Source organism: Myodes glareolus, chromosome 4 (genome assembly GCF_982192425.1).
Source record: "Myodes glareolus chromosome 4, mMyoGla1.1, whole genome shotgun sequence".
In the NCBI taxonomy this organism is placed as follows: domain Eukaryota; kingdom Metazoa; phylum Chordata; class Mammalia; order Rodentia; family Cricetidae; genus Myodes; species Myodes glareolus.
This window is the reverse complement of record NC_142029.1, coordinates 51,236,419-51,263,075: the sequence shown is the minus strand read 5'-3', so window position 1 is coordinate 51,263,075 and position 26,657 is coordinate 51,236,419. Positions and strand designations below refer to the sequence as shown.

At 42.4% G+C, this 26,657-nt stretch overlaps 1 protein-coding gene across 2 annotated transcripts in view; it reads right to left on the bottom strand.

Annotated features, from left to right (window-relative positions):
- Nucleotides 1-22,253, bottom strand: part of Plod2 (procollagen-lysine,2-oxoglutarate 5-dioxygenase 2) — a 66,950-nt gene extending 44,697 nt beyond the window's left edge. For both annotated transcript variants that reach the window (XM_048452506.3, XM_048452507.3), the window contains exon 1: nucleotides 21,919-22,253. In XM_048452506.3, the coding sequence (XP_048308463.1) occupies nucleotides 21,919-22,027 (109 nt within the window). In that variant the 5' untranslated portion in view covers nucleotides 22,028-22,253. The remainder of the gene's footprint in view (nucleotides 1-21,918) is intronic.
- Between the last annotated feature and the right edge of the window lie 4,404 nt (nucleotides 22,254-26,657).

The window sequence follows — 26,657 nt, the reverse complement described above, 5'->3', positions numbered from 1 at the left end:
CACACCACCCTTAGTCTATTTGCTTTTCAATTTTAAGTTCTTCTACAAAGTTTGTCCATCTTTTACTTTTTCCCATTAGTCCCCAGTCCTGTCATGCTCTAATCTTGAAGCTGGAACCTAAGGCACCCACTCATCCATCACAGCAAGCCACGTGAGCCACATTGAGCCTTAGCATGGCTGACCAGTCTCAAAACCTGCCCACAGCAAACCTCACAGGAAGTGAGGCAGCTAATCATCTATTATCCAAAATGTAGCCAAAAGAAGACATTCCAAACCACAGATGTCAACACTGGCAGATTTTCATCCCCTTCCCTGTCCTTTGTCCTGTGGGACATCTCCCTGTTTCTAATACTTTCAGAGAAATGATCATGTTACTCTTTCTTGGGACATTGCAGTTCTGGGTCCCCATTCCCACTTTTGTTTTTCTACTCCAAGGGATCAATGAATCCTGGTAATTCAGTGCTAGTAATAATAATTTACCAACTGGTTCCTTAATGTCAGGTACAGCCAGTCTGTTCCATCAGTTGACAATGTCCTTGTCAACTGGTTTATCAACATGTGTCAGAACTATCCAAGACCTACATAGATGCTGGGTCACAATGCTCTTCAATTAATGTGTACAAGGAACTGCAGAGAACCAAATTTCTGTGCACCAGGAGATACTGATGAAGCTGAATGGGAATCACATTATACAACTACTGACCTAGGTATGCCAGCAAATATCCAAAATGAGATGCAACAAGACAGAGGAGGAGAAGCAACTGAAGAATATTCAGGATTATTCTACAGAAGAAAGAAAAAAACTGTAAGGCAGTTCTTGAAGAAGAAGATTTAGATAATAAGAAATAGAGGCAAGAGAATTCCATCTTCTGCTTTCAAAAAGAAAAGAAATGGTTAAATGTGGTGCTGAGAGAAACAGCATCTGGAAGCCAAAGTGAAAAAGGCCATGCAGAACTCTGAGAAGTACCAGGCCCTGTGTTGGGGGTGGGGAGAGTGCATTTCTGAAAGGTTTGCAAGTGAGGGATACACATTCTGAAGATGCCAGAATTTCACCAGCTGCTTCAATGTGTGCTGCGTTCCACCATGTAGCACACAGGGTCCGAAAAGCATGGTATTCCAAAATGAGTAAAAGAGAAAACAATCAACCTCTTCTGCCAGCGGGCAAACACAAAGCACAGCGCTCCAGTTTTCTGGGCTAAAGGCCATGGGGAGGAAACACAGGGAATCACGGCCGCCACAGTTCCGAGTCATACACATGGCACACAGAGCGGAGGATCTGATGCTGGGGCAGTGAGCCATGCAGGTAACTTGGGGAAGCTTTCTAGTAAGAGGAACAATGGATACAAAGCATGGCATGGTGTCTAGTTTGGGGAAGGACAAGAAAGACATGCATATGGCCAGAAGCCATCAAGAAAGAGAAGATGTGACACATGCAAAGCTCAGACCTGCTCCTGAACTGCACAGGGACTCACAGGCCACTGCAGACTTTAACCTTGACATGGGAAGCTATCAGAATTTTGGGGAAAGGGATAACATAACAGATGCCAAGATCTACATCTGCTAATAGCAATACTACCAATGTCAACTTACTATTCATCAAATCCAACTACTAATGCTCTGTCTAGTTTACATCAAATACACTGCCCTAAATAAATGTATTTAAACTGACTGAATCCCATATTTGGGCCCAGACAATCTGGCTCTGGAGACTATGGAATCAGTGCTATGCAAGAGGGCTTTCTCATCATCTGACTAAAGTTTAACAGGATTGCTTGGCTTCACTGAAAGAAGCAAGAGTAAATTCAGGCACTGTTGGCTAGGAGAGGGTCTATAGGAACACTCGAGACTAGAGATCATGATGGGAACCAACGAGTAGCAGTGAAAGATGTGAAAAGCAACCAATTTCGTGTGTTCTGAACTAACTGGCATTTTACATTGAGTTTGTGAGGAAGGGAAGGAAGAAGGAATTCCAAATTATTTAAGATGACTTGACCAGAACACAAGTGTAATGCATGAGTAAAATGGTAAGCGTTTAAATAAAAAGTTATCTACGGTGACAATGTAGATCCTAAAAGAACCTAAATGTTACTTTCTCCCTCTGGAAGGGAACATTGCCAGAATAGCTTCTCTTGTGCTGATTAATGACTGTTCCAAGGAGAACCATGAACAGAAACTAGCAAGAAACCTAAATGTGCTACTGTGGGTCTTACTACCCTGTGTGAACGGTGGCGACTGAGCTCATCCCAGCACCGAAAACTTTCTGCACTTCACATTAGTTCAAATTTCACCAGACTTGGGCAGTTGGTATTCAGGGACTTACCCTCATTTTAAGCAAATCTGTAGACTAAACAAGTCATTGGTGTACATTCCCATGTAAGTGCACCCTTGCTGAAACAAGTTTTACAAGGTTTGGAATACATACACTGAAACGCACCAGGGAAAGAATAGCCTGTTGGCAAAAAAACACTAATGAGGATCATCACAATGAAAGGCTCATCCAGCTAGGCCTCCTCTCCCCGGTCCCCCAATCCTTGCCCTGTTTTCTGTGCAGTCGTATTCAATTAGTTTCTGGCTACAAAAAAAAAATAGAAATAAGTGGCAGGTCATGTAGCTGTTTAAACACTAGGATTACTCCAGCAGAGCACAGTAAGGCATTAATCAGTCATAAAGATAACACACATTTGAAGCAGATGTTCATAAAATAGCTCTTTGAATGCAACCCAACCTCTGTGTATAAATCCACACAGGACACTGGTGTATAAATCCCAGAGGCACTGGTCAGCGTATCTGAGCATGTTATCATTCATCCGTGTCTGACTTCTACAGCCAAGTTGCAGTGTTAACGATGGGTGTTTCCTTGGAATCACTGACCTCTCCCATTGAGCCCCGAATGCTCTTAATTCCAAGATTTCTCAAAGAAGAAACTCATAATAATTTCATTTAGAGATAAATGGGACAAGCAATCTAGATTAAACTATGCTGTGCATGTGTTTCTTTCGATGGTTACACAACATGGCTTGAAATAAGAACAGAAAGTTTCTCATATTCATAAATACTCTGCATTTCTTATGACAACACATTCTCCCACTCTGTAACAGAACTCGCTGTGCATCATACTAAAATAACTTCTCGAGGACTTCTCATTACCATATGAGAAAAGCCCTACATTATTTTTCACACACCTTTGGCTTTAATTCTTTTTTCTTGTTTTGATTTTGTTTTTAATTTATTTGATGGTGGGAACTGCACTTTGTATAGAGTAGACAAGTGCTCTACCACCGAGCTACATCCTTGGCCCTGGGCCTTTACCTTTTAGTTCCCATTTTACCATCTGAAGGTTCAGGGTACCTGAGGCCACAAGTTATGCAGCATGCCTCTTCACTAGCTATCCATGTGTGGTTTTAAAATGTATTTTACACTGTGATATGAAATGCTCGTGCTGTAAATAGGTTTTAATTACAAGTAATATAAAAATAGGTGGAATTTAGGTATGACCAAGTAATACAGCTAACTCTATTAAAATATTTCTACCATATTTTCACCCATACTAATTACCAACAAGCAATCTTTAGTTGGAGTCTGTTAAAAAAAATTAAGCACAGAGAGCTTCATTAATATTATTATTATTATTATTATTATTATTATTATTATTATTATTATTGAAAGAAAAGCCAGACTGAACTGAGACTTCCAGACTGCAGCAGTGAAAACTATATCAAGCTTCCATGGTATCTAGTGAAATGTTTTGATAACTATTATAATGGCATGAAAAAAATTCCAAACTTCTGGACACACACACACACACACACACACACACGTGCTATCTAGAGATTCCCTTGACAAAATAAAATAGTAATACCTGAAGAAAAGAGAACACTCTGTCCATTTGTAGAGGGTTATTTAACCCTCTACAGCAAGTTCGTCTTCCTTTGGGGGTGTAACTTTGAAGCGTTCAGGAACACCTAAAGAATGTTTTAAACTTAGAATACATCCTAGATGAACTAGCAACTTAGAATCTTAAGGCTACTTTTATTTTCTTTTCCCTCATGGTCAGAGGAAAAACTTGTGCATAGCAAAGAAGTATAAATGTATATCTTTGAAAGCACCTTTAAACATAGTCGCAGGACTGTTGGAAACTCCAAGGGAAAGCAGCTCTCATGCTTAGAGCCAGTGTGGCTCCCAGACTGCAGACTTAACACAGGCTCCTCTCCACTCTGGAGTCCTATAAATTATTGTTACTTGTTTCATTTTCTTTTTTTTTTATAAGTTATCACTGTCCCTTTGCTACAGGTGCCAATTCATCCAGAGATTCAATAGAAAGCCAAGAATTACTAAAATTCAGAAGAACATGAACTAACGATTGGAAAGCTCTGAGTTTAAAGGACTGTCCTTTAGAGATAGGTTTACTCTGAAAGAGTGGTTCCTGACTTGGCATGCTTAGGTATGGTGAATACAACACACAGTAAGCAATTGTCTACAGAAAACTAAGATTTCATGCTAACTGTGAAAAATGAGCAAAGGATAAGAAAGCTGTATTAAACTAGAAGGTTAGGAAATAATCCTCAAGAATTTATACTAATAATGAGACCTGAAGAAAAGAAAGATATTTACCTAACCAGGTGAAGAAATGCATTTGCAGGAAAATGGTGTTAAAGGTAAACCAGCAATAAACTGATCTTCCAGGACAAGACTTCCTTTGCCACTCCTGTTCCTGGAGAGCTGAAGGACTGATAACAACTTCCCTTGTGTCACTGATCAAATGTTGCTGTCAGCAAAGTGGTAGCAAAGTTTTAATAACTAGTGTGACATGTGTGCGTGTGCATGTGTGTAAGCATGTGTGTCTTTTTGAACACATGTGTGGAAGCTAAACGCTAACAGTTCAAGAGCAAGCCTATAGAATCCACCTATCTCTGCTTGCCAGAATTAAAAACAGATGTGCCACACATCTGGTCTTAAGGGGATGCTGGAGATGTGAACTCAGGTTCTTGCCCACTTGGCTATCTCCCCAACCAACAAATTTTTATTTTTCTATTTTTAAATTTAAATTATGTTTTCTCTACTTTCCATGTATGTGTTTTGCCTGCATGCAATGTACATGCACCACATGTCTGTCTGGTGCTTAGGGAGGAAGTCAAATCCCCTGTTACAGATTGCTGTGGTCTGCTATGGGGGCACCAGAAATCACACCAGGGATCCTCTGTAAGAGTCATTTATTCTCCTAACTGCTGGGCTATCTCTCCAGGCCCTCAGAATTATAAATTTAAAATGATCAAGAAAATGTTTATACCTTTGAAAGTACCTTTAAACATACTGTAGCCGAACTACCATTGTTACTATTTAACACACATCATTAATAAAATTCTTTTTAAGGTTTGTTTTTAGTTTTAACTGGAGGTGGGGTAAGTGCATGTGAGTGAATGGGTCCACAGAGCCAGAGCATCTGCTATGCTAGAGTTGGAGTTCCAGTCAGAATGAGTGGTTAGATGTGGGAATTGAACTCACAACTTCTGCAACTGAAGCATATACTCCTAACTGCAGGGCCATCTCTCCAGCCATGAACCGACTCTTTCCACAAGCCTCTGTCACCAACAAACATACTTTCTGAATCACTGAGAATAATGTGATGGCTACTATCAACTGTCAACCTGATAAGATCTAGAATCACCCAAGAGATTAACTGAGGGAGAAAGACCCACCCACATGGACAGCACTATTCCCTGGCCTGGGATCCAGGACTATATAAAAAGGAGGAAGTGAGCTGAGCATTAAGAACTTATCACACTCTGCTTCCTGACTGTAAACACAAGGTGACCAGGTCCCTCAAGCTACTGCCACTGTGGCATCCCCACCAAAGGCACTGTAACTGGAAAAACCTTGTCTCCCTAACCTGCTTTTATCAGAATATTGTATCACAGCCACTGAGAGGAGTGTGTAGAAAAAGTTTTCCCTTCTTCACAAGGTAGAAAATTATGTAATGCAATGAATTCCCTTGTCTACTAGCAGAGCTGCCTAGTGCCAAGTTCATGGTCCAGCTGCATTCATCCATTCTCCACTGATGCCTCTCAACACCATTTTGTTCTCTTCTTCCTCTTTCTTTCAGTCTCTTTTCTAGCTATTTCTCGCCTTTCGTCCCTTACTGACAGCTAGGGCTAACACTTACCGACATCACCTCTAAGCACCCTTCTAAAATTGCTTGAGCTGCATGTTTAGTAGAAAAGACCATCAAGCACTGCAAAGCAAACCCGAGAACTAAAGGGTAGGAGGAAAGGATTCCCAGGAAACATAAATGCCCAGGGCATTCCTTAAACTGAAACATACAAAGCAAAGCCTGCGTTTAAACAAATTTAATTTGTAAAAGATAATAAATAAGTAAATAAAAAATTCAAAATAAAGTTTCTAATTAGTGTACTGCAATAGAGAATGAGGGATGAGGGAGGAGTGTTGGCCAGTAGCATGCTAATCGGGCATCCAATCACACATGTTATCACAGTGGAACAGACTCAGCTGACTCAGCGGAACCTCAGCACTGATCTGAGAGCCTCCCCCGCTTATTTCCATTTCCCTTGCTGGGACTGGACGCGTTTCCAGGGAACCGAACTTCTCCGTTCTAAACCTAGAGCTCTGCAGAATGCTGTGTCCCAAGCTCATGGGGTCAATGACCTGCAGCAGCTGCTCCAGATGCTCCTGGAGTTTTACACTCCAAGTCCTTTTGCAGAATCGCAGAATCCTGTTTCAGCAGTCAGCTTTTCAACCCCAGCACACCACTAAATTAAGCCCTCGGATAACACTGCAGGGACAAAAAGGCGAAACACTTTAGTAAGTGATTACTAAAACAGTCACCAACGGCACTCAGAAAGTTCTAGTCTACATCCACATCAGAAATAAGTTAGAGCGGGCAGAGCGCATTTTTACTCTCTGACGACTGAAGCAAATTTAAACATTTAACATGTCATTTATGTGTGAACTGTAGAGATGTCCTATATCCTATGTTCTTCTCTCATGTTCATGTGCAACCTGCCTATAAGTTCTATCAGCATAACTGTCCCAGGCTCCCCTGGCCACCTCTCCTGTTCTGACACCAGCACCACCTCCCTTGGTCACGAGAGCCTATATTTTAACAGACCACACAGCAATCACTGAAACCTCATCAATCAGTTCTTTACACTGTCACCAGAAAGGTGACCTGACAGGCCACACAAATGTTCTCTTTCATCTCAGAAAAGTTCAGCAGTTTTCCTCTTGTTTTCAGTAAAGTTCAGACTCTTTGCCACTGTGTTCCTTCCCTACCTGTCTGTCGGCCTGAACTCTTTCTTTTTTTTTATTTTAGTCTTATTTATAGTATGAATATGGTGCTCTATCTGCATATACATCGCATGGCAGAAGAGGGCATCAGAGCCCTTTATAGATGGCTGGGAGTCACTATGTGGTTGCTGGGAATTGAGCTCAGGACCTCTGCTGAGTCGTATCTCTCCAGCTCTGGGTACGAACTCTCGGCCCCACCCACCGCAGCCCACTGGTCTGGCTGCTCTGCAGACCATCCTGGGCTCACGAAGATGTTATTAAGCTCTGCTGCTGCAGCCTCCTCTCCAGCAGCAATGCATCCCCCAGCCCACTTAGAACACAAATATGGAACAAAGCCGCGAAGAGACCTAAAATGATATTTTCCAACTCCATCATTCTTACACCAGGTTGATATCTCTCTCGCTCTCTCTCTTTCTCTCTCTCTCTCTCTCTCTTTCTCTCTCCCTCCCTCCCTCCCTCCCTCCCCCCTTGGGATTCCCATTCATTGATATAATTCTTTACTGTGCTTCCTCCACTAAACTAGACTGTATATTCCAGTAAAATGATATGACATCTCACAGGAAAAAAAAATGAAGGAGAAAAAAAAAACCGCTAATTCTGGTAAACAGAAAGTAAAGAAATCACTACAAATTCAAGAAAAAATCAGTAGTTGTGGTATTAGCAGAGCTGCCATGATTCGCTACAAAAGTGAGGGACAGGTGACAATACACACAGCTTCCTGCTATGCACTTCGATACATGCATGACACAGGAAAGAAAAGTTCATACTCTACAACACATCCTTCTTTTACAAATCACATGCAAGTAAGTAAAAATGGAGTCCAAAGTGTATTTTCAATAATATTACTACAATTTAGTTGTACTAGCACATCATATTAAATGATGTATTTGCCCAACAATGGGCAGTGACATAGGCAGTCTGGAGCAACCCCATCACAGACACCAAAATATTACATAAAACCATAACCTGAGAGCAAACAAACCCTGTAAGAAATACTTACAGAACAATGAGCAATGTTTTGAAGCAAGGCATAATACAAAATTGCTTTCAAATGCTTGTCAACATTGATACAAAATACATGAAAGAAGATCAACAGGAAAAATATCACAATATTCTGCTTATTACTTGATAGTTGGATCACACTCATATTTAATTTACTTTCAACTGCACTTTCAGTTACAGAAATCCATTTCACTGTGAGAAAAACCACAGTTTTAAGTAAAGACACAGTATGTATATTGATCAGTCTTCACGATTCTCTTGGTATTCTGATACCTCTTCCTTTAGAACATGCTACAGATGAAAGCCTGCACTCACTGACCTATGTTGTCAAAACAAATCTAGACTCACTAAAGATTTGTCTTCCCTTCAGTAAAAATGAAAGCTGGGCCCAGTGAGATGGCTCAGCAGCTAAGAGTGCTATCAGCTCCTCCAGGACCTAGCACCACACAGGCCACGCCCACTTAACTCCAGCCCCGAACCCCACTCCGCCCCGGACATCCCACTACCCCTTCTTTTCTCTGCTAGCAACTGCACTCAACAGCAGATCCCCACCCCTCAGGTCTACACATAGCTAAAAACAATCAGATCTTAGATTAAAGAAAGCAAATACGTTTTAAATGCATCTTCTAAATACATAAATATCGGTGCATACATACACCCCACACACAAAGCCACAAAGCACATGCATATAGATGCATGCATACACCCACACACACAAAGCCACAAAGCAAATGCATATTAGTGCATGCATACACCCACACACACAAAGCCACAAAGCAAATGCATATTAGTGCATGCATACACCCACACATACAAAGCCACAAAGCTGCAACTGCCATGGCAGCAGGCTAAACGTGCATAATCCTTAAATGTAAGTCTTTAATTCATTTTGAGTGGCTTGAGAGAACATGACACATAAGCACAATGGAATGTTCCTCAGCCAGAAACGAGTTAAAGGGCCAGCAGTGGTGGGGTAGACATTTAATTCCAGCATTTGGCAAGCAGAGGCAGGTGGATTCCTGAGTTAGAGGCCAGCCTGGTCTACACAGTGAGTTCAGGGACAGGAACCAGGAGAAACCCCGAAAGTATTGGGGTGAGGTGGGGGGTTAAAGAATCACAGTGACGAAATGGAGATCATTTAGTTAACTGAAAAGATCCTTCAGAGAAAGACAAAACGCATGACCTCACTCATACAAGGGATCTAAATAAACTGATCTCTTAGACCCTGAGAATAGAATCATGGTTACCAGAAGCTAGGAAAAGGCTACTCAGTGGCTTCTTAGCAACAGGGAGAAAACAGCAAGCAGTTCTGGCTGCTGCTGCTGCTGGCTAGTAAGGCAGCGCATTTCAAAGTCGTTTGCTCCACTACTTTCAGTTTCCTGAGCACTTGGAGGCTAAGTCAAGTCCCTCCCTCATTCTAAACAATGAGGCAGAATTTTTCTGTTATCTCTTGACCCTTCTCAAATTCCTGAGAAAGGCCTGACCCCTCCTCAGAAAAATAACTGGAGTTGCTAAGTATTTGCTAAAATCTAACAAAAGTTATTCTGTAAAAAGGACACAGCGGAAAATTAAATAAACAGCTGAAAACCAGACACTGTATAACTGTAACTAGAGATAAGCTGTACCACACTCTCCCTGCCCCGTGTCCTGTGCCAAAGAAGCTCTGGGGTGTTTCAGTCAGACGACCTGTCTGCCTGTCCCTCTCTCTCGGTCCCCTAAGCTCCAATCCTCTCCCCTCTTCTCCCACCCTTCCGTCTCTCTCTCCCCACCAAGAGAAGAAAAACATATTTCAGTTAAAAATTCCCTGATTCTGAAAAACCTCACACTATTTGACCTTTTTGAAACCCCCTAAGCAGGAGAGATTTGACTCTGCAGCCCAGAGTACAGCAGAGACTGCTGTGAGGGGAGGTCAGGAACAGAGGTAATGGACCAGATCTAGCAGGCCTCCTGGAGAAGGGATTTCTGAGAAACAGCAGCAAAGATGAATTCAGACAGTCACAACTTCAGATTATTTATTTAAAGCCCTTACCTACCTGAGACCTTTAATAATTGTGCACATTCTTCTACTGAAGTTTAGAAAAGCAGGGATGGCAGGGCAAGAATGGCGAAAACAACATATCTGAGTGCCTGGAATAATGAGGGGAGCCTGCAGGACTCAGGAGGGGAGAGGGGAATCAGATTCATGATCCTTAGTTTCAAGGAAATCTGGGCTTAGAAAGGAAAAAAAAAAGGAAGAGGAAAAAATAGTAATAGTATAACAGGAAAATGAGGGAAAAATGAACTTTTGAAACTGAGTAAGTAATCAGAATCACCAAAAAGACAGTGTTCACACTGTTAACTGTATTATTTATTTCCTTTGAGTCCCTAGGAAAATATTGTCTTTACCTCTTAGCTTGTTAAAAACCCACTGAATCCTGCATTTCTCCTATTATCTGAACATAAGAGTAATTCCACTACTTTAGGCTCCAACTTAAAAATGCTAACTAGAATTATATTTCTTAAAATGGCACAAAATAGCACAAGTTGGGCAATTCCTATTTGTAGGCATGCTTCTTTTACAGGTATTATTATATTTAATATTTAAATAATTGCCTAGGTTTCAATATTAATGTTAGAGAACTAGGATAATTCAGAGGTTAAGAAGCTTTTGCAAAAGAAAATGTGCTTTAAAAAAAGCTAATGTGCTAACACGTGACATCTTATGTCTCTGTTTTCTTTCAAAAGCTTTTTCCTTTTAACTAGAGCCCGACACTTTCTACATCCTCTATCATTCACAGTTACTATGCGAACCGTTTGTAAAGCCTTTGGCTTTCAAGTATATCATGTATCCCAGTATCAGAGGCAACATCATAGGTACTTTTAATTCACAGTTTGGAATCTATCAGTGCTTTGTGGTTATTCTCAGAAAGCAAGCACTCTTCCGTACTCCTTCTATGTTTCACTATTTCAAAATAAAGTAATACTGTCCTTAAATTCATTGTAATGTTCAAGAGAATGAAAGTGGAATTAATACAGCTATTAAGGCCAATCACAGCAGAGCAGACTCAGAAGTACCAAGAGACATGTGAATCAGCATCCTGTTCACCGCAGAAGATCCATGTACAATTGATAATTTCCGCACTTCTTTATCTCTAGAAGCAGCCAGCTGATTTCCTCAAATAAATGTATGTGCACATGCACATAGTGCATGCGTGTGTGTGTGTCTAACATGGTCTAGCAAGAACAGCTGGAACAGTCCATCCAATATGGTCACTATAAATGCCACGGCATCACTTAGCATAACCTAGACAAAACTCTACAGTGAAACTGTCCAAAACATACTTCTACTTTAGGTAGAATTAAGGGTTTAGGTTACGTAATAAAAATACCTTCAATGCCAGTGCCTTTCAACAGCTTCTGATAACATTTTTCTTAATTGGCTACACCCTTTCAGATCATATATTTTGTAATTTTCTTCCACACTTCAAAGAGATTTCTCTGTCTCTCCTCCATCAACTCCTTGCCTGAGTTATTTTTCAAAAGGTGTTTCTAAACTCAAAAGTACTCCTCAATTAATTCACATGTGGGTGCTTACGACTACTGAGGAAAAACGCACGCCTTACATGTATGAGGAGCTTGTTTACTTTCATTTTCAGTCTTAGGAACTGAACACAGGTCCTTGAACAGGCTAGTCAAACACTCTTAACACTGAGCTGCTCACACAGGCCTTATTATGCATTATTATCAGTGATGGGTTTTTTGTTTGTTTGTTTGTTTTAGTTAGTGCGTGTTTTAAAACATTCATACTTCAGCTGGGAGCATCTAATCCCACCAACATCATCATAAGCCACACAAGCACCTCAGTCAGGTAACTGAGTCATTAACTGATTTATATGGTGGGCTTGGCTACTTAAGACCTGACACCCAGTAGCGGAAAACGATTGCACTTAAGAGTATAAAAATTACTAAGTATGCAATACTTAGAAAGATAATAGTTAATTAATGGCTGGGAAGATGGCTCAGTAGATAAAGGGCTTGCCCCCAAACTTGAGGACCAGAATTTGAATACTCAGTATCCATATTAAAAACTGAGTGGATATGGCACACTAATAATCTCAGTACATGGAAGAAGATGGGGAAATCCTAGGGGCAAGCAGGCTGGCTAAATACTGACGCACCGAGTTCAGGGAGAGCTCAATAAGTAAAAGTGCAGAGCGATCTAGGATGATATTCAGCCTCAATCTCTGTCCTTCACACACATGCACATACACGCTCATGTGTACCCACATTCACATGAACTCACACATGTGTAAATGTACATGCACACCTATGCATAAAAGTTTATCATTTAATAAACCAGATATTTCTTTAATACATAATATATTAGACAAATAATAGTTAATGTTTATCTGCTCACTTAACAAGTCATAGTTAATTCCCCAATACGTAAGACAAATGCTTTTTTGCAATTGGAGAGTATCATAACAAAAGTAATTTTGCTTTTTCAATTCACACTCTTTTCTTCTAGCTGTCCTGTTTCAACTTCTTCTGTTAATTTACCTAAAGTCATTTTGGAGAGCTGGAAGTTTAGCTCAGTGGTAGAGCGCTTGCCTAGCAAGAACAAGACCCTAAGTTTGGTCCCTAACTGTGGGAGGTGGGTGTGGGCCTTTTGGAAACAGTCCCAAAAGAAGACGACAAAAAAAATAAATAAATAAAATAAAAATAAAATAAAAAAAAAATAAAAAAAAACCTCCTAGGATTATCAGAAAGATTGTGCCACTCACTAGATAACATTCTGTTCTGGAGGTACAAACACAGCTGGGATACCAGTCCAGAACATATCAGGGAAAGCACGCTCACGTGTCACTCCATTCTAAAGGCTTAAGGGTGATCTCTGTAGCTAACAGCACATACAAGCATGCACGCACACGCGTGGGTGCAGGCACATAGGTGAGCACACGCACACACATTCCTGCACTTTTCTCCTATAACGTGATTTCTTTTGAACTTATGATTCTGTCTCACTAAACGTCATATTTTAAAACTACAGGACAAATTAACTATTTCTGTAACAAACTGGAGAGGGCCAATTTTAAATAGCATACACTTTTTAGGCTTACTTTTAACATTCCACGGTTACCAGTGTCTGCCCTTGTCAATTTATACATTTTAAATAGGAAGGGAGCAACAGAATATACAGTTCTTTTAAAACTGCTTTACAATATTTAAATGACTGGCTTCTCTGACTCCTCTGAGAAGACAGAAAATAGCTTCATATAAACACTAGACTGTTTTCCTCTTGGGGAACGTTTGTGATACTTTAAATGTGAATTTAATTCTAGTAACTGTTGCCATTATTATCTTACCTCTAAAGCAAAAACTCATTAAGAAAAAAGCCACATCGAGTTTCAGTCAAATCCCCTGTGAGCTACAGTAACTAAGAGCAAACACAGACTTCAAAAGACAAGACCACTGTGCATCTCTGTCTGCTTTCCCCTAATAAAGTAACAGTAAGTTTCCCAAGACCTTTTTTCTGATTCTGGCAGTACTTGGTTTCTGCCACTCATCCTACATTTAGAATGCAAGAAGTATCACGTATCAGTGAGGGAAGGATCATACAATGCAAATTAAGTTTGCTGGGGGCCGGGGGCTTGGCTGCAGAACGAAAGGACCTTAGATCCCTGCCTCCTGGCGCCAGCTATCTACACTCTTTCCCGAGATTTATCCTAATGGGTTTTTGATTTCTTCAGCTTTACATATGAATTATTTCCCAATCATGATTTCTACCATTTCAATGTACAAAAGAACTGTACCTATGGTGGGTTTGCTTGTGGCACTTTTTTTTCCCTCCACACAAAGCAACAAAACATCATTTAATAAATATCTGAGCCTTGAAATACTGTTGTATCTAGAGTATTGAACAATGGGACCTGTGGTACTGTTAGTTACCAACAGAAAGTATCATTAGGGGGAAAATAGTTCAGTTAACTAAATTAGTGTTTAGTAAACTTGGGAATCACAAAAGCCATTGCAGATCAAAACCAAGAATTCCAGCAGAACAGAAGCGTTAGTTAACCAGCTCCACTGGAAGGGTTTTGTAAAAAGGACACAGTTGGGTGCGTAAGGAAGGGGTTCGACCTGGGAAGAGTTGGTGAAGATGAATATGATCAAAATATGTACAGACTCAAAACTCTCAAAGAACAAATGAAGAAAACAAGGAACTACATATGTAAAACAAGTAAGTAAATGAATAAAAACAGTCTTCCTCCTGCTGAAGAAAATGGACTGCTAACTGGGTAGGGTTATGTTAGTAACATGTTGCCAAGAGGTCCCAAATATGACATTCACTAGCTCTTATCTACCTTGAACGTCATGGACTCCTTCCTTGGAAAATAGCTGTCTGTGAAACACTGTGCTGGGGAAAACTAAGAGATAAAGGATTAGCCAAACAAAGTTAGGCAAGGGTTATTGGAACCCAGGCTTTGCCAGGAGCATGAGGCTCTGAGGACGCCGAGGTCAGAAAACACTGAGAACTCTGTCTGCTGCGGATGTCTGTTCATTGCTTTGCTTTGGTGATGTTCCAGACTCGGGTTTGGTTTTGTTTTGCCCTTGGTTACCTAGTAAAGTCACTGTTTGAAAAATTCCAACCTTGTCTAAACTAAACTAAGCAGAAAAAGAGAACTGTTCTCTAGAAGGAGCCGACAGGAATTAGTAGGCCTGGATGAGCAGGCCATTCTGGTCACAGCCACAGTGCCCTGGCAGCCAGGAAATACCAGCATGGCTGGAATGGGAGCTGGTACCTCTGAAGACAAGAGACCTCAGAGCTGGCCTGGGCAGGACTGGAAAAACCCAAACAAACAACCAGCCAGCCCTGGGCATAAGGGCTTGCAAGACTTCCTGGGACAGTGGGTTAGCCAGGTCATTTGGGTTTTCAAAGATGTGATTTAAATAACTGTTTGCAGAATTTTTTCAAGACAAAATAGCTGCTGGTGTTTACCATACTTACAGAAGAAGAGTTTTTAAATGCTTGAGGAACTGTTAGAGGCTCAATCTAGAACACCGAAAATAGGAGGCATGCATGGTGACACAGGACTGTAACCCCAGCATTAAGGAGAAAGAGGCAAGAGACCAGCAGTTTAGACCATCCTGGGCTATATAAGTGAGATGCTACTATGAAAAAGGAAAAGTACCTAACAACTAGCTCCCCTCTGGTGATAAGTATTAAGAACTTAGCACCCTAAAACCATATACAAACTACAGTTCCAAGCTAACTAAACTAAAGTCAGGGGCAGAGATGAGCCCTTGGCTCTAGAGGGAAGAAGGATGGCTTCTGGGTATGTTTCCTACCAACCAACAATGCTCCAGCATCAGAAACTGAGTGCGTCAATCCATGCACTTCTTTCACGTATTGCTAAGCCTGCAGGAGAGTCAACCATGCTGCATACTGCTAGGTTACAGGAAGGAAAGGTACCCAACAGAGCAACAAGTAGGACCAATTTTCCGGCAAAGTTTATTGAAGAACAGGACCAGACGACACTGGGGTGAAAGGGAAGTTTTAATCAGCCCAGAGAGAAAGGAGCAGTTAGATATTTTAAGGTCCCTGGTGAGACTATAGGGAGAGGGGAGGTGTTGTATGTAAGAAAATAGGCCCAAGGTCGGATGACATCACCAGTTAGACTCAGGGAAATCCTTTCTTGTACTTCTGGCTGAGGGAAGTGTTGCTAAGGTTCTAAGGGCATTCCTGGATAGGGGTCATCTGTGCAACCATGGCGATAGTTTTGTCTCCCAGAGCACCTCTGCAATCCAAGCTGTCTGGAAATGCTGGGTGGTAAAGAGAGGGGCTATGAAAAAGAGACCAGTGGCAGTGAAGACTCCATCTGTGGGGATCTAAGAAGCAGCACTTGATGTGCAACCCTAAAGCAAGTAAGTCAAAAGTAAGTTAACAATAAATGGATGGCTTATGCATCCAGAAATAAGCTAGATAATACTAAAATCAATAAATAATCAATACAACAAATGAGATATAATTTTAACTCTGGCCTACTTAAGAAATTCACCCTAGTTTGACAGAAATTCCTCCTGACAAGTCCACATTTAGCCCCACATATTACTGTATGCTAACTAAAATCAACACGGGGGGCTATTTATAGTGATAATCATGTGCATAAAGAATGAAATGCGGTGGTTGGTTGACTTGCATCTCTGGTAAAGAGACTTAAGTACAGCTGTCTATCAGGAACAAAATTCTACAGGCAGATGGGAAGGCTACTCCAAGGCAAGAGCTCTCCCCATCCTGGCAATGAGGGATTGTCCCTGTCACTCATGAACTTGCACAGATGCTGGTATTGTTTTGTGGGAAGTGGTGATCAAAAAGAGCAGCGAAAGGAAAGATTTCAGTGTTGACTGAGCTTGACAAGATGAGTAAGGACTGCCCAAGGCCTCCTTATAGAGATGGCTCACTGGCTGGGCAAACAGACCAGGCATTAAGTTAAAGTCTGGGTAGCAAGTACAGAAATTCTATGGAGAACTAACAAACTGAGTCACCATAGGCCACTCTGTCCATAATATCATCTCCTTTAAGAACTTGAAGAAAATTCATGTTTGACTCATGACTTGCTCCAGCTCGAACTGATTTTTAAAATGAAGATACTCATAATGCTAAAGAAAGGACATCTACACTTCCGCATGAAAATAACATATCTCCAATCTAAGTGAGGCTATCCTGAAGGAAAAATATTAAAACTTAGATGAAGTTATTATATTTTAAATTATAAATTGCATTTTCACATAAATGGTAACTTATCTGGAGTTACATTTTGAAATCATGAAGTATAAAACATATCCTTGTGAGCCAGTGAGTAGGGTAATAATTTAACAGAGCTCCACTGAACGTCAGCAATGGCTTAACAAAGCAAGCTTTCAGGGCACTTCAGGACGGCCACACTGCCCCTATTCCACTACTCTGAGTAACCCAACAGCTTTGGAAAACACTCCTGTATAATGTGTTCACAGGGGAAAAAAGTAAAATACAAGCACAAAGTAGTTGAAGTCACCTGAAAAGACACCACATTCTCCGTTCAGTCTGACTTACTGTCACAGTTACAAGAGACTAAAAATTCTCAATGACAAATGTACTAATTATTTCATTCAAAGAACAAAGCCAAAGTTCATCACCAAGATCCTTGAACAAATTCTAGAATATAAATAAATCTAAAGAAAAATGCATCCCCTTCCCATCTGGCCAAAGTAAAGATATTTTGCTTTGACTACATAAACGGTATCTACACCAAAGTATATATTGAGTTAGATTCAAGTGTTATATTTCAAAAACTGTACAAATCACTGGCAAGACCTAAAATGAAAACCAGGCCTCTGGCATGCCCAGAGCCAGCTGCTACTGTCTCAAAAGTGGCTCTTTCCAAGAGAGGAGCCATCTACATGTGTTAGAGCTTCAATGAGAATGTCATCTCCTAAGGCAGGGACCAGCACAGGCAAGCGAACATTTTAGACAGAGTAGTCAATTCCATCTGTGTAGAGCTACTCAACTCTGCCTGGGAGCACGAATGCCACCGCAGACAGTGTGCCAGCACATGAATGCGGCTGCAGCCAGTACAGCGTAAAGTTCATAAAGTTCTCACACGCCACGATGTATTACTTTCCTTCTGATCTTTTCCATCCACCCCAACATGGGAAGTCTCTTTGCTGGAAGGCACTACGAAAACAAATAGTCAGGCGTCATCTACGGATTCGGCCTATGGTGTGCAGTCTGTCCCTGGCTGAGGGGCAAACTGGTGGTCAGTCGCGCACGTATAGCACTATGCACATAACCTAAGAACAGCATGCTTTCCCTGTTAGACGCCCTTCTCTCTAAGTCACTGTCCCGGCTGCTACTTCTTCCCCATACTTAGCAGAGCAGTAATGAGGGCAGGAAGGGCATGGAGAAACAGAACCGCCTGGAGAAAGGGTGCAAGCACTCTTGGAGCTCCCCAGGGGCCTTGTGGGAGGTGTGGACCATCTCAAATCTCAGCTCTGGCCCTGTAATGGACTGCGGCACACGGGCACCTGAAGGAAAACTGAATGCACCATCGTTTATGAAGAGGAATTGGGAGAAAACATGAGCTGTAGAGAAGACCCACGAACAATGACTTGGAAACAAGGTCCTGGATGGACACGGTTGCAGTGCTCAGTCTTGGCAGCAAGGGTACCGGAGGGAGGAAAAAAAAACGCTGGGCCAAGTTAGTTGAAGTCCGGGAAAAGAACAGCTAGTAACCTCAATGGCTGCCTGCTACTTCTCATAATTCCTAAAGGAGACCTTAAACTAAACAAAATAAATGATGAATCTCTTTGTGGTGAAAGGGTTAGGCCTGCATTCTAAAGACTGTAAAAATGAGAAAAAATATATTTCAAATAATCTATAAGTCATTAAATCATAAACACAATCAAATATATTAAAAAGTTATAAAAGACAAGCAAAAACAAGACAGCAAGGGGAGGAATGTCCTCAGTGCAGACTGTCTAGGGGAAGTGCAGGAAAGACAGATGGAGAGACTGGGAGAAATACAGGGAATACAGACAGACAGACTAAGTGCAGAGGAGTTTCCCTTCTTCCCGCCCCACAGCCTCCCCAGGGACTCCTCTCCCCATCTCCACCCTGTAAATTGCTGGTTTCCATCAGCAGATAGGGACAAATCTTTTCTGTCTTCCTCGAATGCACCACAGCAAATTAAAGAGCTTGTAATGAACGTCGCTGAAAAATATCAGCCTTAACAGAAATGTCTGAAAGCATTTCCTTCCAGTTTGCTCTGGTCTTTGCCCAATTTAGTTCATAAAATAGTCGAGGTGCCTCTAATAGCACACGCCAGTCTGGATCCGTCTAGTATGCAAGAGGTAAAGACTTGGCAGGAACACCTCTCCTCCTCTCATCTACAAGGCATAGAGCACAGAACCAAGCATCCACATATGAACTTGACTGGAGAGCTCCACCAGGGAAAGCTCCAAGAAAGATAATTCGGACAAATGCGTCAAGGACAAATGAGTACAGATGATGGTTTTCACTGAAATCTTGTCCACATTCTCTCTGGGTCTGGAATGCAGAGGTGGCCAAAAGACACGCAGGGCCACACTCAGCAGACCTTTCAGTTGCTGTAACAAGTAGGACATTCCCAACTATTGAACACAAATCCCAAAGCCAGGAAGCATATTCCAAAAGCACATTCACTATAATAGTGGAAAATTGATAGAAAAATTTGCTTTTCAAAAAAAAAAAAAAAAAAAAAAAAAAAAAGAAAAACCACTGCCAGGCAATGGGTGACCTGTAGTCCTGGCTGCTCTAGAAGCTGATATGAGAGGATCACGGGAACCCAGGAACCCCCTCAAAAGTAAATGGAAGGGCAGAGGAGGAGCCACTATCCTTCCCATAACATTAGTTGTGTTGCTTCTAGGACAGCGATCTATCTTGCATTGGGATTCTCAAGTCTTTCGGAAAACCGACCTCTGGGTTTTTTGAAGAGTTCTTTTGTTCTCACATTCATTGCTGGGTGCTATGATGTCGAGTGGGTACAGGTCAAGGACACAGCTAAACTTATAATGCATAAGATAGCCACCAAGAACAAAAGGGTATGGCTCAAATTTTCCATAGAGCCAAGAAATGGTGAGTGAATGCATTCCTTCCGTGTGGGAGGGTGAGCACACACTCATGGGTTTGCCTTGTATGAAGACAATCTCAGGAGTCCCTCCTCAGGTACCAGCCATGTTGTCTGAAACAGGGTCTCACATTAGCAGGCATCTTAGTCAAGCAGGCTACACTAGCTGGCCAGACAGTTCCAGGGATCTGCCTAGGTCTGTCTCAGATCTCATCGTCCATGGGATTAGAAGCATAGGTCACCATGCCCAGCTTTAAAGTGGACCCTGGGGAATCCAAACTCAGACCTCACACTTTCAGGCCAAGTACCTTACCAACCGAGCCATCTCCCCTACTCTGAACACATTTTTACTGACTAGCTCCAACACACTGACAAATAACGGGGATCAGAAGTGATCGGCACTCTGTTGAAGGCCTACTAAGCTAGAAAATTTAGAGCTTAAAGATTATTTCCAGATTTATGTAATGGTTTTCAGGGATAAACTAACCACCGCTGATCAATCTGACCAAATTACCGAACAATGTATCTCCTCCATTTCTTAGCTTATCACAAAGCACGAAAGAGCACCTACGTACGTATGTCACCAGACTGGCTACTGTTCTGCTTGGCTCCATTGGTACACACCAACATTTCTAACCTTTCATAATCGAGCTCTGTGCCTACCTACCAAAGAAACCAAGTCTCAGATGCCAACCCTGGATTTTATATGGAAAACATTCATATCTGAAATTCCCTTCCTCTGATGTTACACTCCATTAAGAACTTTAACATCTGATTCCGTGATATTTAAAATTTTGCAATGGGAAGGAATTGAGTTTTCTCTGCAAATTTAAAGGTAGCAGCGTGGCATGGATATCCTCTGTAAAAAGTGAGAGGTAGCAGCGTGGCATGGATATCCTCTGTAAAAAGTGAGAGGTAGCAGCATGGCATGGATATCCTCTGTAAAAAGTGAGTGGTGGCATCGGAGTGGCATAAAACACATCCACAAAAAAGTCCTGACGCCAAACTCTGAAATTAGCAAGTCTTCAAGGTTATTTTTATTTATCAATAAAAGCTTATTTGGGTGTCTTAACAAAGAAATTTTTCAAGGTAAGGTTTTACATTGTATGTCTCTATTTGCATTAGTTTGTGTAGTTTTTCGAGTGTTATGCAAAAAGAAAAACCTTCAATGCGTGATTAAATTTAGTTCGAATTTAGAATAATCATACAGGTTCAGATTTCCCTGTGACTGACAGAATAAAGAAATCCATTTCTGTAGCCAACAAAGCAAGTATTGTTCACAGACGCAGGGGCTGTTAAGAGCTTAAGTTTCATGAATTGCCGAAGAGGAAGACAAAACGATGGGCTACACAGCCCAGCTGGACTTGTGCCAAATGTCACCCTCTGAATTGGTATCCCGAGGTGGAAATGTTTGCTCGTGGGTTTAGGTTCCAGGAGAAAAGGATCTAACTAGTTATTCAAGAAGGCAGACTTATCGCATCCGCCCACTAACGCTACATCAGGTCATTTAAACCCAAGGCTCCGTTCCAGGGAGTTGAGCCCAGGGCCCAGAGGTGGAAACCGCCAAAGAACTCCCCTGCGCGATAAAGCGCAGCAAATTCTGCTTAGACAAATAGGCGGCGGGGCTCTCCTCTGGCTGAACCCAAAAAGTTTTGTTCACACGAACTTGCCTCCAACTACCAGTTATAGTTCAGCTTCCGAAACCGGCCAGGGCCAGGGCTCAGGGAAGCCTGACTCCGCGTCCCCAAGTGGACCAGAAGGAGTGGGTGGGCGCGCAGTGGGTCCCCAGCACGGTTTTGGGACAGAGGCAGGATGGCGGGTCCCCAGCACGGTTTAGGGACAGAGGCAGGATGGCGGGTGCTTCCCGGGGCGCTGGGGAGACTGTCACCGTCCATCAGAAAGCACGGAGCCCCCTGTCTTAGGTCCCAAAGCGGCAAGAGAAGGTGCCGGGTGCCCACGAGACCCGCCCGCGGAAGCGGCGTGCGGAGCTCACCTGCAGGGATGCGCGAGGGCGTCTCCTCCGCCACGCCCAGGCCCGCTGCCCACGAGAGCAGGGCAAGCACCCGCAGCAGGCGCCCCGGCCTCGCTCCGCGGCCCCCCATTCTCCCCTGCGCCCGGGAACCCGGGAGGCCTGCGGTGGCGACTTCTCGCGAGACGCGGAGACCCCGGAGCGCGCTGGGCCAGACCCGGGCCCGGGGCGGCGGAAGGCGGCGGCGGTGGTGAGCGGACGGCGCGGACTGAACGGACACCGGAGCGGGTGGAGGGCACCGAAGGGACTAACACGGAGAAGGACGAGCAAGCGGAACGGACAGCCGGACCGGCGGTGCCGGCGGAGCCGGCTTAAGAGCGGCCCCGGCGGGCGGGCGGGGCCGGGGGCGGGGCGCTGCTCCAGGACCCCGCGTCCCCGGCCGTCGAGGCTGAGCCCCCACCCTCCCAGTCGCCTACGCCTACGTGCACCGCCTCACGCCCGGGCTCCCCGGAGCTGCGGGCAGAGTGCTTCGCTCCCACTCCCCTCATTCTGGAAGCTTCCACGGCACGCCCTGGCCAGACCTCCTCTGCTGAACCGGGCGCTCGCGCGATGGTGAGAGATGGCTGAGGGGCTTCAGTCTGCTTGACTTATCACTCCCAGCAACAGTGATGAGGAATCCATCCCCGGACACTGTGGCTCCCTAGCTTAGCTATCACTATGTCAGAGAAGGCCATGCTTTGATTTTATTCTGTAAACAGAAACTAAGCATTGTCAGATCAACAGTTCTCCAGGCTGCTGATGCCAGGAGAGCCGTAGACTCTTTCCAGTAATGAGGCTTGTAAATTCAGCCTATTCCAAGCCAGCTTTTGTAACCTGAGGCAGCGTCTTACAAGATCTTTCTGCCCAACACATGGAAAATTACTTCTGAGGGTGTAAGGGAGCCATTCCTGGGCTCCTGGGAGCCACCTCCAGTACTTTGGGTTTTGATAAGTGTGGCTATAGAGTCATTTTTTCCTGTGTTCTCACACTTTAGCCCAAAATTTAAACTGAATTGTGTGTCAGTGAAAGTTTTGATAACTTTGTCTCACACACACACCATAGTATGCTAACTTAAAGAAAAAAGAATCAAAATTGGCCACATTCAAGAATCTTCTACTTAAATGTCCCTGAAATAAGAGGAGTAAGGAAATACTCATTCTAACTCAGAACTTTTAAAATTAAAATTACTCAAATTCATGATCACAGTTTTTGTAAAATTGGCATTAAAAACAAGAGGAATAGTAGCTGGTGTATTAAAAACAGGTAGGAAAGTTTTTAAATATTTGGAGTCTGACATTTAGAGGGAAAAATATCCTGTGACTAGACCCAAGACAGTTATTATTACAGTGTTTTGAAGATGTTGGTGTGTCTGTCTCACTCCCCATGCCCTCTTTTTGTAATAAAGGAAAGTTGCGGAAAGGTCAGATGTGTGCAGAAGTAAAGAGACGGAAAGTGTGACTGGAGAAGACTGAAATAAGGAAGGATGAAGTGAGGCTTGGCTCCTCTGAAGAAGGAATCCCTGAGGGGTGGATTTCCTTACAATGTGGGTGGCAGGTACAGCATCATGAATCCAGGCCGGACAAGCAGATCCAGCCTTCAGAAGAATGGCCAGTCTTTTGGATAACTATGTTTCCAGAATTCCAGACTTACCACTGCCAAGGTCCTTTAACTTGACTTCCTGCTTCCCGAACCTCTGAAATCCTCAATTTGCCTGGCTAGTACAGGAATGTCCATGTATGTTTAACTGTAGAGTCCACCATTAATTATTGGTTACTATGACATTCTCCTGCTCTGTTGAGTCTCAACGTCAGACGTGTCTCTGAGATTTTCAAAATAGCCAGATGCTTCAATCACAGCCTGAAAGTGTTCCATTATGAAACCAAATCCTTCCTCTCATCTCAGGTTGCCAGCCCTGCCTTCTGCTGGTAATGTCTACTTGAATGTCCCCATGACAAACACTTAGCATCTCAAATCCAGATTTAGCTCATCAAATCCAGATCTCACATCCAGTTTCTTCATCTTGGCTACTGATGCTCTAAGTCACATGGGTTAAGAAAAAAATGAAAACAACAACTCTGCTCTCGATACCACCTACCCGGAGAGGTCTTACCTTTTTCCTTCTCATTTTCTCTGTCTCCTTCCATTCTTTCTTTCTTGCTAAAGAAACACACCCTTAATGCTACACCTCAAGTTCTATTCTCATTGGCCAACTTCCTGTGGCCGCTTCCTGTCCCAAACTGGGCACTCTATTTTATGGTTAGACTCATCATACTCATGATTTTTTCATCTTTAAACTCAAAAGAGTTCACAGAAGATCTGGAAACAATACTAACCCATGAACCTAGAATTCAGATAATTCTACTAAGACATTAAGCCACCTCATTCTATATCCTGTACTTGTTTGATTTGGCTTGCTGTCTTCCAAAGCAGGACAGATGTTTTATTTTTACACTGCCAAGTTTGTGTAGCAATCATTGACATCATTTTGGTTCCTGTATAGGCCAACCTTGACCCAAGAATGCAGGACGAGTATTTTTGTGTGGTGTTCAGAAGAAACTGAGTAGGTGAGGTTGAAAATTTTGAGAAAAGACACTCAGGAGTTGATCCATTTTGTAGTCTAACCCAGTGGGTGGGACCCTTCATTCAGTAGACCTGATGTAAAATTTACCCCCGTAAATAGCCTAGTCAAGATACAAGATATCTGGGCTATCTTCACATTCAGCACCATCATTCATTGACCGGAGGGCCATGAAACACGTCTTGCTTTCCACACATTCCCAGCCTACTATGCCCAGAGATACAGCAACCCACCAATGATTATGTAACTCTGGACTATCAGAAGTCAGAATGGCATGCTTAAAATGGTAAGACCAAAGTAAAAAACAAGAGTAAGCCTATGCTCCTTGGTTCATGTTACCTTTCTGTATATTAAGTGTATGAATGTAATAAGTGATATAGAGAAATCAGGAAAAGTAAAAACATGAAAGAAGAAATTTGCTGTAAATTTAAGTAAATGGTTCTGGGACAGCATTACAAAGAACATAATTGGGTTATGTAGTGTGGTCAAGGCGATCCTGGCACAATAAACAGAAACGCAGAGACCCTGAAGTTAGGGGAGAACAAGAGAGTAAACTGGCTTCCGTATTGTGAGAATAGTGAGATGAAGCCTAAGAACTGATGAAGAGGAAGAGGCAAACACCGGAGCATATGGAGAACCTGCCTGACTTCCTCCTTTGACCTAGGTGAACAAAAAGCCCTGTGAATGTTGTAAGCAGAGCAGAGGTGTGCCTTGAGAAGGGTTAAAAAAAAATAAGATTCCAGATGTTAGATGAAAACCAAGGGATAGGTCATGGCGAAAAGCAACACTAGAGACCGATTTAAGGTCTGAAGGCCAGCAAAGAGACCATAGTGGCTTTAACTACATTGGCACGAGTAAATCCAAGTTAATTTCTCAGCAAGTTTTATTGTACAGTCAACAAATTTTATGCTCTGGATGTGGGTGTGAGAGAAAAAATGTCAAGGAATATTTACTCAGTGAATATTTGTTGAGTGAATGAGAAGTAATGCTCTAGGAACATACTTCATACCTGGGGTGGACAGAGAGGGGAATGTTATAAGAAACAAACTGGAAGGAAAAGAACCAGACAACCGAGAGATGAAATGAAAGAAAGAGGGCGGAAAAGGAGGAAACCGATAAAGTCAGACAAACAAAACGGATCCACAAAAGAGAAGTTTAGAGGAAGGAGAGTGGTTTGAGTGGTCGGGATACAAGTTTAAGATCTAAACCCCAGAAGGGAGCAGGAACCAGATGGTGGAGAATGAGAGAAAATAGCAGAGCATTCCTTTGTAACTTCATCTAAACCAGGCCTTTCTGAGCACGTCAGAGTGCAGCCTTCCCCACTTAGGGATGATTAAGTTACCACAGAGCTGAAACTGCCCTTCATGTATGGAAGGTTTGTAACATGCTCCAGGGGCCCCAGCCAGTTTCCAGGTTTTCAAGCTATAAACTAAGCAAAGATGATTTCCCAGGTTTTATATATATATATATATATATGTATGTATGTATATAGTCATACACACACACACAACACTAAAGATCTAATGCCTTTTCGGTCAGTAAGAGAAAATGAGGTGAGCTGCTTAGCATATCAAATCCTCAGCTAGCAAAGCTAATTACTTAAAAGAGCGAGCATGGGTTGATTTTTATTGTGATCTTTTTTAGAAATTTACTTTCATTTCTTATGTTTCATTAGATATCAATAAGCATATAGTTTTCTATAAGAAATCATTTCCAACTAACACTTTCAAATTAAATATCATTGTTTAAATCTTAATTACATGCTTTAGTCACCTTATGTGGGATGTTCCCTAGGTAGATATGAGTTGTAAAGTCCATGTACATTGGAAAATGATGTCAGACAGAAAACTAACGGAGCCAAGTTAAAAAGAATAAACGTAGGCCAGGACCAAAAGCAGAGCCAAATCGTGCACGGCATTCTGAGAAGATGATTCTAGCAGATGTTTTCTGACTAGTCAAAATGATTGGGACAGAGCTGTCTGTACTGTGAGTCATCCCACAAGCCCAGCAGCAGACATTTGTGGTGGCTGCATTTCCCATCCAAGCATGTCTCACTGAAGTCCAGTCATATCGACATGTCTGTTGACACAGACAACTAAAACTCCACTAACTGTGACTAGCCATGGGATAATGTCATGTTTTCTTG